Here is a 13,592-nt window from a genome sequence, read left to right on the forward strand (position 1 = left end):
TTGCATCATCCGCATCGCGATCAACCTGGCACAAACGTCGCTATGGCCTCCCCTACGTTTATCTACGGCCTTGTAGGTGCCGCAGTCGCTCTAACATTGTATTGGCTGCTCCAAGTTGGCAAACGAGATCCTCGAATGCCTCCGGGGCCTCCTACGGTCCCGATCCTGGGCAACATGCACATGATTCCCACCACTGGCCTCGGAAAGAAGTACGAACACTGCAATCACACGGCATAAGTGGCCACTAACAAATTCCAGGTTCATGGAATGGTCTCTGCAGTACGGCAAAATATTCTCTCTCAAAATCGGCTCCGGCAATATCATTGTCATTTGCGACCGTAAAGCTGTGCACGAGCTTCTCGACAAGAAGGGCAGCATTTACTCAGATCGGCCTCCTAACATCGTCCCGCTCTTCATCACAAGAGGTGATCATATGACCATGGAGTGTCAGAGTCCGTCTTGGCGCGAAAAGAGAACTGTCGTGACACGCAATTTGAACCCAAAGTCTTTGGATGAGAAGCACTTTAGAGTGCAAGAGACTGAGTAAGTAGGCTTGCATCATGACATGGTGGGCGAGCTGACTTGGCGGTTTGCAGGGCCGTTATCTTGATGAACCGTCTTTTGGATGATCCCAGCAATTTCTACTCGTACTCACGCCTGTATGCATCTTCTGTGGCTGCTATCCTGGCCTGGGGTTTCCGAGCGACCACTCTGGATTCATTCTGGTACAAGGATGTCTCTGCCATGATTGAAAAGGTAAATACCGTATCCTGTAGCATCTCTTTGGTAGTCTAACTTTACTTCTAGTGGCTCGAGGCGATCGAACCCGGTGCTACACCTCCCGTCGACCTCATCCCATGGCTCTGGTATATCCCCGGAAAATGGAAGTCCCGCGTCTACAAAATGCGAGATCACATGGATAAAGTCTGGAGCCAAGCACGAGCAATGGTCGATGACCGACGCGCTAGAGGTGATCGTCGAGAATGCATGATCGATATGAAGTTGGATGAGTATGAAAAGAACGGCTGGCCCATGTCGCAGCACGCCTTCAACAATCTTTTCGGCGAGTTGATGGAAGCAGGTGCTGATACCACGGCGAATCAGATTCTTACTTTGATCTTGGCTTTGGCGAAATATCCAAAGTTCCAGGAGAAGGCGAGAGTGGAGATTGATGCTGTTTGCGGTACGGAACGAGCACCTGTCTTTTCGGACTTTGCGAAGATGCCTTATGTGAATGCTATCGTGAAGGAAGGTTTGCGATGGAGACCAACGTGAGTTTACCTGGGACTTGAGATGCTCCTCATCAGGTGCTAACTGTCATAGTTCCGATCTAGGGCTGCCTCATACCGTCACCAAGGGTAAGTCTCGACAACACTAGGATAGGAAACGTTCATTCGGTAACTAACCTTTGACAGATGACTACTACGATGGAATGTTGATCCCCAAGGGAAGTACCATCTTCGTTGGTGTATGGGCGATGCATCACGACAAGGATTACTACGGAAGTCATGACACCTTCGACCCGGACCGCTACCTATCTCATACAAAGCTAGCAAACGAGTATGCCGTTGGCCCAGATTATGAGAAACGAGATAAGTCCATTTCCCCAGCAGTACTGAGAGCAACTAGCTAACTTCCAGTTTTACATCACTATGGATATGGTGCTGGACGACGCATCTGCCCCGGAATTCATCTGGCCGAACGTAGTATGTGGCGAATCACAGCCAAGTTATTGTGGGCGTTTGAGTTCTCTGAGCCAATTGATCCTGTAACCGGGAAGGTTAAACCACTGGATCAAGATGCATATACGTCGGCAAACTTGGTGTGCCCGCTACCCTACAAGGTGAATATCAAGCCGCGAAGTGCAGCTCATGTTCAGGCAATCAAGAGGGAGCTTGAGAGTGCGGAAGCGTTTTTATCCCAGTACAACTAGCTAGGGCCATAGGATATTTAAAATTGAGACTAGTCATCTATAATCATAAGTCGTGAACTACTTATTATTCTCATGTACTATCATACGTAATGCACTGCTCATACTGCGATGATCCTAAGCTCTATCTCTCAGGATACCTAAAACTTGTGATGTTCAACGAGGTACTAGATTAGACTGGCCTCAATATTGATTAAACTTTACCAAGTTTAATTTAAGTCTCTTTATGACTTTACATAAAGGTCACAAGTTTTCTTACTTCTCCTTGCCATCTTGTATCTTGTCCCACATACCATCATGATCATGACAATAGAAAGCCCCACATAGATCCAGGGTAAGCAATTCTGAACCAGCGCCTGTTTAACCGAGCTATCGAAGCTGTTATTAAACTCTATCCTCAGGATTGCGGGGTAAAGGTCATCTACTCAACTTGACACTATCTGATTGGCTGCGTTGGAAAGGCTGAGCCTCTGTAATCCATGTACCCCGGATCTTCCGCTTGACCATGTCGATCTGCTTCGGCAGATGAAGCGGTACCAGGTGCAGACTCACTGCAGAGAAGAGCCCAGACCGCATTTCTCTTTCCAGGGGTTGGATAGATGCCTTGCATGTGAGACAGAAACAACACATTACAATTGATGTTTTTCTTACCCCGCGACAACCCCAGATTTCGTCATTGCACCAGCGGAGCCGCAGCTTCAGAGGCATTATTCATGGCCCTTTGCGTGTTTAGAGTATTCATTTTACCTTGCGGCATTGTTTAGGGCCGTGTCTCGTCTAACACATTTACTCAATGCCAACCCCGCGTCGTTAAGATCATGAAAGGCTGCTCATACTGCCACCGAACGTTCCACAAGACAGAGCATCTTCTCCGCCACGAGCGCTCTCGTAAGATCATCCCCACATGGAACCATCTCAATCGCCAAAATTGACCCTTGCTTAGATACAGGGGAGAAGCCATATAGATGCGATACATGCGGTCGCGGTTATGCACGGAGGTAAGAAGCCCTCTCATTTTTTGACAATGCTAGTATTGACTGTAATAGCGATGTCCTCCTTCGCCATGTTAGATACTTTCACCCAAACAGTGAACAGAGAGAGCGCCGAAGATCCGATGTCTCAACAAACGAGAAGAGCCGACAGCGCCGACAGAGTGTACTGGCCGATTCCATAAATGTCTGTTCGATACCACCACTGGAGACGGAGGAAGGATCGGAAGGCGACACAGATCAGCAAGAGGATAATCATATGCGCGATGATGCGCAGCCACAACAGCAGGAGGATGCTTCTGTAACTGTCGATAACTCGATGGCGCAGTTCTCAACGTCCGATCTTGACGCATTGGCTACGGTATCAATGCTGCAAGCTCTCCACGAACAGCCGACCGATTCCACGAAGTTGGCTTTGGAGGATTCTTTTGATGATCGACGGCCTGCGAACCATTCCCCTGCTATTGGCCAGCAGAATAATGAGCTATCGCCGATGAGCTTCTCGCATCATATGGTAGAGACATCATTGGAGACAGCTACCCCGACTTTGTTCACCGCCAATGCCGAATTTCTCAGTCCTGGAGTGTCATTGAGCACCAGGGCAAATGTATTTCATTCTCACACTGCGGCCTCGTCGGGTCCTTGGGGGAATAATGAAGCATCCCTCACGTCGATGAGCAACACAGATCTTCTGCATTACGCTGGAGCTCTGGAATTATTACAACCCAATCTCAGCCACTTGGACTTTCTCGACTTTGGTCTTGGCGAAACTTCACCTGGTGTTCGCGGATCTCAAGCTTCGAGTAACAGCGTCGACCCTGTCAGCAGTATCCCCCTCGAGCGCTTCGCAAGAGTAGCGGCTCTATGGCCCAGGAACCGAACACACTCAGCAAGTCAAATCGCCTCTAAAGTCTGGGCGGACGTGGTAAACTATCGTGGTGATGGTATATTTACAGATGTCTCCATTTCGCAGTCGTCACCAAGCTCAACAATTGGTACTGAGAATGAATCGAGATGGGGAATGGACGAAGAAAAGAGACAGGATCTCATCCGAGAGTTCGGGTCACCGAGTTCCAGCGTTGAATTTCTACCCGCGAGACTATTGAACCTTGGTCTCACCATTGCATTTCGACAGCCTCATTCTCTCGTCCCATTTATACACCAACCCACGTTTTCAGCAAAGTCAGCATCTAACTCAGTTGTCTTCTCATTATGTCTCCTAGGTCTGGCTATTCTGGACTCATCATATGTGAAGCCATTCACCGCACACTACTTGCCAGTAATGCCACTATCTTCCGTGACTGAATGGAGGACCATGCTGACTATGTACAGGCAGCTACGGAGAAATGCTGTTCTCAATTAGCGATACCGTCATTTGGCCCTGATGGATCGGCGCAGCTTGTCGAGCGCCTTGCGTCCGCTGCTTTACTTCTGATGGCCTGGTCGATAAGCTCACCACATGTTAGCCCTCTTCTGATACTCAGACCCGGGGACCAAATGCTGATACGGCTTGTAGGGTGCTCGCGATGCCTTCTTGTCCAGGATGCTTTACAACCAGACCATGAACGTACGTTTAAACCCTTCCGTTCTTCTCCTCTCGCCCAAAGCTGACGACATGACGTACTTTCAGCTTGTAAAAATGTCAGGGTTATTGATGCCGCGATCTTCAGCGTTTAGTATCGACAACCTACTCAGCCAAGCGAACTCGGCCAGAGTCATTCATGACCCAGCACAGAGCGATGACTGGGCGTGGAAAGCATGGGCTCGAACGGAAAGTTTTAAGAGGTATATCTCTCTCTTGAACCCCAGCGTCGCCGATGCTGAAAACTTTATCTAGATTAATATCGACAGTGATAATGATTGACGCATGGTGGGCCTCCAGACAAAACACAGAGCCACTCATTTGTACTTCCGTGGTGCAATTGGAGATGTCAGCATCAATCGACTTGTACCGGTCGTCATCAGCAAAGTCATGGAGGAGTGGTTGTCGCAACGCTGGCACCAATCCAACCACAGAACCTGTCATAATACGAATGCACGCTCCGTCTATCACATTGACACCACTGCAAGAAACATCACCCATTGGCATGACTGGCTTGTTATCTGTCATCTGGGCACGCATTCTTCAACATCAGCACCAGTCGAGAGGAGCAAGGGATATAAATGGAGATCAGCCTACCGCCAGTGTCGATGCTTCGACCGAGACAGGCAATAACATTCTTCGTGTGCTAGGCGATATCTACACAAACTACTCGAGGTTTCTGCGATACCGGAACCCCAACTGTATCGCCCAATGGCACTTCCTCAACCTCAACGTACTGGCCAATCTTGAAATCTTCGAAATGGCTTCCGGTCGCAACGGAGCTGAGAGCGCATACGCTGCATTACAAGAGATCGCCAACTGGAGTCAGACCCAGTATGCACGACGAGCCTGTCTCCACGCTGCAGGTATATACGTCGCCATGAGCCGAAGACGCGCAAACGATGGTGTAATGCTCCACTCCGACATGTCCTTATTCACTGCCGCGCTTGTCCTGGGACTTTACGTCTTTATGATGCAACCGAACGAAGGACATACTGATGCTGACACAGAGTCATTTGAGTTACTCAACGATATCGACTGGACTAATCTATGTGACCCAATGTCTATAGTAGAGCATGCTGGGGATAATACAGCAAGTCAGTTTATACATAATGGAGGAAGTATTAGCTTTTCGGGAACAGTGTGTGAAGCGGGATATAATGCTGCCAAGATGATCTTGCTCGAGTTTGCGAGCTTGTTAGAAGAGGTTGGGAAGTGGAATGCGAAAGAACTGTGTCATATTCTACGGATAATGAGCGACTCTTTGATCGAAGTCGACGACCGTTTGGGTGGTGATTGAAGTGAGTTCACACTTAGAGCGTTGGCGGTTTTGCATGTACAATTAGCTGGAGCACATATAAAGGTTCGTTACGGGAGAAGATACCATTCATACGCGAGAACCTATAGCGCTACTAAATACATATACAAGACACTTCGCTCAAGATCAATCCTTAACATTAACCTAGTTCCAAACCGCTGCATCGACTGCACCAATCTTTGCATGCCCATTAGTCTCATGAGGAAGCACTTGCGTCGGCTGACCCTTGGGGTCCAGCAACTGAACCGAGTGATAATAGTCAACCGCCTTCTTCTGGTTCGCCTTATCTTTCGCAACACGTTCAAGCAGCTGCTTGGTCAAAGGATGTGCTGAGAAGCGATCAGGCAGATTATCCCAAACTCGATAGTCGGTGGCTTGTTTGTGGAGAACACCGCAGATCTCTCGGGCATACTCTGTGAAGAGGAATGTGCGTGATGACTCTACCATGATGGTCATTTGATCTATCTCCAAGTCAGTAACTTTGTCATATTTCTCATGGTATGTTACTTACTCTCTAAGATTCTGCGAGGTTCGTTGTGCTGTAAGATGGATTCGGTGATGTACTCCTCACCGAAGCCACCATGTGGAGTATGTCCGCCCTCGTAACTGCAGCCACCGGGCAAGAAGTCATCGGACCGGCCGAGTCCTGCTCCGTAGATACAAGCCAACATCTCTGTTGCGCTGTTACGATGGTAGTATGGCGCGCGCAAAGAATTGCTAGCTACATCCCATCGTGGACCAAACCACAGATAGTCTGCAAGCGGAACATGGGGATCGAATGACTTTGCTGTCAGAACAGTGTTGATGCTTGGGTCAGTGTGATCAATGCTGGTGCTGTTCTGAGACGCGAACTTTGTTAAATCGTACTGATGCAGTTAGTATGTGTTTTGCTAGTATCATTGCGTTGGAATCTCACCTTGTAGGGAACTGCATTCCCATGCCATGCAACAACATCAAACGGACTATGATCCTGACTGATGACAACATGCTTTCCGTTATGCTTGGCGACGATCTTGAAAGGTACATGTAGATCCTCGTCGATGTGAGCGACAGGATAAAGAAAATCTCGAGGGTTAGCCAAGCCGTGTCCTCCTATAGGCCCAAGGTCAGGGAGCTCCCACATAGATCCCCAAACCTCAGCGATATGGCCACGAGCAACCGGAACACCTTCTGCAAGATTGATGCGGAAGCGTACACCACGCTGAATAACACAGATCTCGCCTGGTTGGACAAAAAGACGACCCATCTCGGTTTGGATGTCTATGATTCCGAGTTGAGGAGTGATGAGAAAGTCGCCATCCGTGTTGCAATACGCCTTGTTGACCATAGAAGCATTGATCATGTAAACATAAACAGCAATACCCTGTCTCAGATTAGGATCCCCACTTCCAGCAAGCGTATGCAACCCATCCGTAAAATCAACCACTTCATCATCCCCCGGCAACGGAAAAGGCGACCACTCAGCCTGCTGATACAGCGGCTCAACCTTGGAATTCAACGACAAAAAGCAATTCTCAATATGAGACTTTGTCTCAATACTAGAATACCCCTGATGAGCAGCAGATGGTCGAGCGCGGTACATGTACGTGCTCATGTTGAAGCCGCGAGGAGCTGCGAAAGCAGAGTAGGTGATACCCTCAGTGTACAGACCAAAACCTCTGTCTTGGGGGTTGTTCTGGCCGGCGGGGAGAGTTCCGGGTATGACCTCTGATTGATGGCGGTTGCCCCAGCCTGCGAGGTATTCGTAGGGGTCATTCTCGCGGGTTGGCTTGGTGCGCTGGAGGTCTGTGTAGTGGAAGACTTTTTGGGGATCTGTGGCGGGTTCACGTCTCTTGATGGCGGCGACCATACTGATGTTTGATGGGTAGTCTTTTAGGGATGTGATATGGATGTTGGAATTATTCAAGTCTAAGATGGCTTGGATCTAATCTGATTGTTCATTTTCCTTTTATTCCCCGGGTGTATTAGTACAGAGGTTGTGTAAGTCCCATGCATGTTATCGAGCGGCAGATGCGCAAATGGGCCAGTAAGTGGGAGACCTGACGTCGCATGTGGGGATATGGAGCTCCCACATAATCAGACCAGAGGCATCATTCTTACCCCTCAACCTTATGAATACGTCGTATGTTTAATTAATTTTCAACGTGTGGGACTGCCAACTGATATCAAATTACGGTAGTTGCCTGATTACTGCGCCTAGACTGTCACTATTGGTGTTCTTCCTTGTCGTCAATCATGCTGCGCGCACGTCAATCTTGCAGGGTACTCACCCAAATCACTCGTCAAGCTCATCCACACCGCTGGAATACCAGTATACAGCTGCCAACGCTTGTCCAGCGCCGTGCAATTGGCTCCGTCAGTGCGATTGACTCTGTGATATTCCGTAACTTGTTCGGTACCGACGAGATTCGCAATGCAAGTCACCGTGCCAACACTCTCATTCAGTGACAATTGGCTAACTAATGTGATAGGTCTTCAGCGATCAAGCCTACATCAACAGATGCGTCGACGTTGAAGCTGCTCTAGCCCGAGCCCAAGCCCAATGCAATGTCATTCCCGCCGATGCTGCAGCTGACATCACTTCCAAAGCCAATGCTACCAGCCTCGACATGGACAGGCTGCGCAACGAGACTGATGTCGTCGGCTATCCCATCCTGCCTCTAGTGCGTCAGCTGAACGGCATGTGTGGCTCTGCTGGGAAGTATCTACATTGGGGCGCCACGACACAGGATATCATGGATACAGCGAGTGTGTTACAGATCAAGTCTGGTCTTGATATCGTTGAGACCAAGCTGACTGGCGTGATTAATGCCCTTCAACATCTTGCGGTTACGTATCGCGATACGCCTATGGCTGGTAGGACGCATCTACAGCATGCGCTACCTGTTACCTTTGGCTACAAATGCGCTGTCTGGCTATCGAGCCTATACCGCCATAGAGAACGGCTTCAGCAGTTGAAGAGTCGTGTTCTTGTTGTTCAGTATGGCGGTGCAGCTGGAACCTTGGCGTCCCTCGGCGATGGTCCCGAAGGCGTCAATGTGCGAAAGCAATTCGCTGCAGAACTGGGCCTGCAGAACCCATCTATTACCTGGCATGTTGCCCGCGATGGTATCGCAGAAGTGACCAATTTCCTCGCTCTGATCGGCGGCTCCCTCGGCAAGATCGCCCTAGACCTAATAATCATGTCCTCCAACGAACTCGGCGAAGTGGCAGAACCCTTCGTCCCCCACCGCGGCGCCTCATCCACAATGCCCCAAAAGCGCAACCCCATCTCCAGCGAAGTCATCCTCGCCGCCTCGAAAATTTTACGCTCTAACGCCAGCCTCGTCCTCGACGGCATGGTCTCTGATTTTGAACGCGCATCAGGACCTTGGCATCTTGAATGGGTAGCTGTACCTGAGAGCTTCGTCATAGCAGTTGGAGCGCTTCATCAAGCTGAGTTTGCGCTTGCTGGGCTTGTTGTGGATAAGGAACGTATGGCGGATAATCTTGCTTCTACGAGGGGACTTATTGTTGGTGAGGCGTTGATGATGGCGTTGGCGAAGTTTGTGGGGAGGCAGGATGCGCATGATATTGTGTATGAGGCTTGTAAGGTTACTATTGAGAGTAAGGATGGAGAAACGTTGCTTGAGACGTTGAAGAAGGATGGGAGGGTGACCAAGCATCTGTCTTTGGGTGATCTGGAGAGGCTTTGTGATCCTATTAATTATTTAGGGTCTGCGCAGCGAATGGTTGACGATACCTTGGCTGAAAATGCGTCGTAAAAAGTCGTCAGATAGATCTTAATAGACATCCTACATATGAATCATCAGTTCATCGTATTCACGCCTGAGTCGGTCAATCAGCGAAACGGTGACAAATTGATAGGTTACATGCTAATTATTCTCCTCGTGGCTAAGTCTGGTACGGTATCAAGTCATCAGCAATCCTGAACGACGCGCCCGTTTTGCTCTTGAGTTCATCCATCTCAACCTCATCCACCAGCTCCCTGAGTACGAGACCCTCGGGTGTACAGTCAAATACAGCTAGGTCAGTGATGATTCTAGAGACACATCGAGGACCGGTGAGCGGGAATGTGCATTCTATTACTAGGCGTCAGCAACTGTGGCTTGTTAATCGCAACGTCCGACTTACCTTCCAGGATCTTTGGGTTTCCATTGCGGTCAACGTGTTCCTAGAAATATCTATCAGTGACTTGTTCATCTTGGCAAATCTGAGGTAGTACGCACCATGGTGATGATGACCTTTGTCTTCTCTGGGCTGGCAACCAGGTCCATGGCACCTCCGATGCCCTTGACCTTTCCAGGCAGCATAAAGTTGGCCAAGTCTTTACAAGTCAGTCTCTGTCGCTTTACATGAAGGAAAGAAAAGACATACCTCCGTATTGACTGACCTGCAGCGCACCAAGCATAGTCAAGTCAATCTTCCCAGCTCTAATCATACCAAAGCTCTCATGACTTCCAAACGTCGAAGCACCAGGGTTCAACGTCACCGTTTCTTTGCCAGGATTGATGAGATCTGGATCTTCCTCCCCAGGGTTTGGATATCGCCCCATGCCCAGGATACCATTCTCGGACTGAAGAATAACTTCGAGGTCATCTGGAAGCATGCCTGGGGTCGCAAGTGGCATTCCAATACCGAGATTGACGTACATGCCATCTTTCAGCTCCTTCGACGCTCGTTTGATAATACGTTCTCGCCTTTGATTGGCGCTTGTTACTGCAAGAGTTAGCAATGGTCGAGCTCGGAAGATACGTCAGGCTCCACTCACTTTTGCCTTCACCGTTGGCATCTTGAGCAAACGTTAATTTCTCAATCTTTTTCGGCCTCGTACTCTGAATGATAACATCGACATAAATCCCTTGAATATGAACACTCTCAGGATTCAATTGCCCAACATCAACGATCTCGTCAGCCTCAACAATAGTCAACTTGGCGTTCTTGGCCATGGCCTCGTTAAAGTTGTTTTGGGCTTTCCGAAATGTGCAATTGCCCAGTCTATCCGCTTTGTGAACCTTGACTAGAGCAACATCGGCGAAGATTGCTTCTTCGAGTATGTATTTCTTGCCGTGGAACTCGCGCGTTTCTCGTGGTCGCGACATGAGGGCTACAGAGCCGTCTCTGTTATATCGAACAGGTAGCTCGCCTGTCTGAACTAAACAGGCGGCATGTTAGCCTCTTATCGCTCTTTTCGAGGTATCACACTTACCAACAGTGCCATATGCAGCTGGGGTATAGAATGCTGGCACACCAGCTGCCCCAGAAGCGCACCTCTCCGCCATCGTTCCCTGCGGTATCAATTCAAGGCTAAGATCTCCACTCAAGTACATCTTCTCAAAGACCTTGTTCTCTCCGATATACGATGCAATCATTTTACTGATCTGTCGTGTTTCCAGCAATCGGCCTACTAATATTAACACGGTGATCAGCAGGGTTATCAGCGGACGTACCAAGTCCGACACCAGGCATGCCAGCATTGTTTGAGACGACGGTCAGATCTTTGAGATCCTTTCGCGCGGCGACAGCTTCAATAAGTGATTCGGGAACACCAGAGAAGCCAAAGCCTCCGACCAGAACGGTCGATCCGCTTTTCACTTTCTGAACGGCGTCGTTCTCTGAGGCACAGATTTTGTTGATCCTTCGCAAGACGGTGGAGGTCGAGAAGCTGCGCTGCGTGAAACTCCATAGGCGAGTTGGGGCCTGTGCACGGAAAGCTGATCTCATCATGGTTCTGGATTAAAGCAAGTCCAACGGTCGTATGAAGTGAATCGGAAAGTCTAGTTCAATTTCTTGTTGCAGGATTTAGCTTACAGCCGAGTGAAGTCGTACTCAATTTTCGCCAAGGCGGTTCTCTCAAGAGTCAATTGCCTTGTTGTAGATGAATATTCTCATCATGGACAAGGGTACAGACAGTAGCGCCATTGGGCAAACCCCACATGCAAATGTTATTGTCAGTTACCGTATGTGGGACTGAGACACCAGAAGTGCCGAGGTGAAGTGTTTATACTTTCATGAATGATGATACAGCAACTCTTATACGCGTCAATCCATCTTTAGCATATCATCAATCCGACGCCCCGCGACTCTTGCTGTCAGTGTTATGAGTTCACCACAATGTTAACCGTCCGAAGAAAGCTTGTTGCCCCGCTTTGGCGCTCGGCATTGAGCAGAAGAGGCAATGCGACAGCGGCAAGCCCAAGATTGCCTCTAACGGGAATCAGAGTCTTGGACATATCTCGAGTTCTCGCTGGTGTAAGCACTTCACGTATGGCCGATATTTGAGCTAGCGCTAACACCAGAAAGCCATATTGCGCTCAAATTCTCGGCGATCTAGGGTTCGTAGCAACTCGCTTCTCCAATCTATCACATTTCTGACATTTTGACAGAGCTGAAGTTATTAAGATCGAACATCCGACACGTGGCGACGATACGAGAGCATGGGGACCTCCCTTTGCGCCTTATAAAGATGGACGAGGCGGCGAGGGCGAAAGTGCATATTATTTATCGGTAAGTCTTGCACTGTCTAGACTTTGACGGGAATTACAAGCTTACCACTCTAACTACAGGTGAACCGGAACAAGCGATCTGTAGCAGTGTCATTCAAGGAAAAAGAAGGGGCAAAACTAATCCAAACTCTCGCCGCGAAAGCTGATATCATCGTCGAGAACTACCTCCCCGGAACTCTAAAGAAATACGGACTCGACTACAATACGCTTGCCAAGACGAACCCTCGGCTTATCTACGCGAGTATAACTGGTTATGGCCAGACAGGTCCATATAGCAGTCGTGCGGGTTTTGATGTCATGGTTGAAGCTGAGATGGGTCTGATGCACATCACGGGCCCACGGGATGGACCGCCGGTCAAAGTTGGCGTTGCAGTTACTGACCTGACAACTGGACTATATGCGGTTAATAGTATTTTAGCTGCTGTGATTGAGAGGAGTCATTCTGGGCAGGGACAGGCGTTGGATGTGTGCTTGAGTGATTGTCAGGTCGCGACTTTGGCGAACATGGCGCAATCTGTGTTGGTAACGGGGAAGAGGGATGGGGGGCGATATGGAACGTCACATCGTAAGTCGCTCCACAAAGTAGGACTGTCACTCAGACTAATAGCAATCTTCAGCATCTGTCGTACCATACCGCGCATTCCGCACCAAAGACGGCGACATCCTCATTGGTGGGGCTAATGATCGACTGTTTGGTGTGTTATGCAAATGTATTGGTCAAGATGATTGGGCCACTGATGAACGCTTCTCTACAAACTCTGCACGGGTGGCGAACAGGGATGTACTCGAAAGAATGATCGAGGATATTACAAGCTCAAAGCTATCCAAAGAGTGGCTCGATATCTTTGAGGGTACTGGTCTGGCATATGCCAAGATCAACGATATCAAGGACACGCTGGAGCACTCACACGGTACGTAATACTGGCACAGTAGCGATGGAAGACTAATGATGTTAATGTAGTTGTGGCGAGGGATATGATAAAGGAGATTGAACATCCTGCATGTGGGCAGTTGAAAGTTCTGAACAGCCCTGTCAAGTATTCCAGGACCCAACCTTCGATCCGGACACCACCGCCATTACTGGGCGAGCATACCGACGAAGTCTTGAGAGATGTACTGGGGTTGGATACAGCTGAGATTGGGAGACTTAGAGAGAAGAAGGCCGTCGGTGGATAATCAGAGTCTGTATGTAGTAGTAGTGTAGCAATATTTATTCATCGCTTCTAGCAACACTCTGCCTGTCATGCTTGCGATATCTACATAGACC

At 49.0% G+C, this 13,592-nt stretch overlaps 6 protein-coding genes across 6 annotated transcripts; 4 read left to right on the forward strand and 2 right to left on the reverse strand.

The window, feature by feature from the left end:
- Positions 1-42: 42 nt before the first annotated feature.
- On the forward strand, positions 43-1,633 carry FTJAE_9491 (oxidoreductase; the record flags this gene model as incomplete). Its single annotated transcript, XM_037356417.1, has 6 exons — positions 43-209; positions 259-543; positions 597-756; positions 808-1,271; positions 1,324-1,358; positions 1,416-1,633. 6 exons carry the CDS (start codon positions 43-45, stop codon positions 1,631-1,633), a joined length of 1,329 nt encoding a protein of 442 aa, XP_037203473.1.
- A 1,115-nt stretch (positions 1,634-2,748) lies between these two features.
- Positions 2,749-5,801, forward strand: FTJAE_9492 (uncharacterized protein; the record flags this gene model as incomplete). Its single annotated transcript, XM_037356418.1, has 7 exons — positions 2,749-2,818; positions 2,874-2,928; positions 2,977-4,198; positions 4,252-4,380; positions 4,436-4,704; positions 4,757-5,598; positions 5,644-5,801. The coding sequence occupies 7 exons, from the start codon at positions 2,749-2,751 to the stop codon at positions 5,799-5,801; spliced, it is 2,745 nt and encodes a 914-aa protein (XP_037203474.1).
- A 162-nt stretch (positions 5,802-5,963) lies between these two features.
- Positions 5,964-7,668, reverse strand: FTJAE_9493 (homogentisate 1 2-dioxygenase; the record flags this gene model as incomplete). Its single annotated transcript, XM_037356419.1, has 3 exons — positions 5,964-6,280; positions 6,331-6,685; positions 6,736-7,668. The coding sequence occupies 3 exons, from the start codon at positions 7,666-7,668 to the stop codon at positions 5,964-5,966; spliced, it is 1,605 nt and encodes a 534-aa protein (XP_037203475.1).
- A 210-nt stretch (positions 7,669-7,878) lies between these two features.
- Positions 7,879-9,583, forward strand: FTJAE_9494 (3-carboxy-cis cis-muconate cycloisomerase; the record flags this gene model as incomplete). Its single annotated transcript, XM_037356420.1, has 2 exons — positions 7,879-7,941; positions 8,291-9,583. The coding sequence occupies 2 exons, from the start codon at positions 7,879-7,881 to the stop codon at positions 9,581-9,583; spliced, it is 1,356 nt and encodes a 451-aa protein (XP_037203476.1).
- A 130-nt stretch (positions 9,584-9,713) lies between these two features.
- On the reverse strand, positions 9,714-11,546 carry FTJAE_9495 (succinyl-:3-ketoacid-coenzyme A transferase mitochondrial precursor; the record flags this gene model as incomplete). Its single annotated transcript, XM_037356421.1, has 7 exons — positions 9,714-9,901; positions 9,954-9,993; positions 10,049-10,146; positions 10,197-10,538; positions 10,591-10,974; positions 11,029-11,223; positions 11,270-11,546. 7 exons carry the CDS (start codon positions 11,544-11,546, stop codon positions 9,714-9,716), a joined length of 1,524 nt encoding a protein of 507 aa, XP_037203477.1.
- Positions 11,547-11,933: 387 nt separating this feature from the next.
- FTJAE_9496 (alpha-methylacyl-coa racemase) lies at positions 11,934-13,501 on the forward strand (the record flags this gene model as incomplete). Its single annotated transcript, XM_037356422.1, has 6 exons — positions 11,934-12,071; positions 12,123-12,154; positions 12,206-12,326; positions 12,386-12,890; positions 12,943-13,236; positions 13,287-13,501. The coding sequence occupies 6 exons, from the start codon at positions 11,934-11,936 to the stop codon at positions 13,499-13,501; spliced, it is 1,305 nt and encodes a 434-aa protein (XP_037203478.1).
- Between the last annotated feature and the right edge of the window lie 91 nt (positions 13,502-13,592).

Source organism: Fusarium tjaetaba, assembly GCF_013396195.1.
Source record: "Fusarium tjaetaba strain NRRL 66243 chromosome Unknown NRRL66243_c0000215, whole genome shotgun sequence".
NCBI lineage: Eukaryota > Fungi > Ascomycota > Sordariomycetes > Hypocreales > Nectriaceae > Fusarium > Fusarium tjaetaba.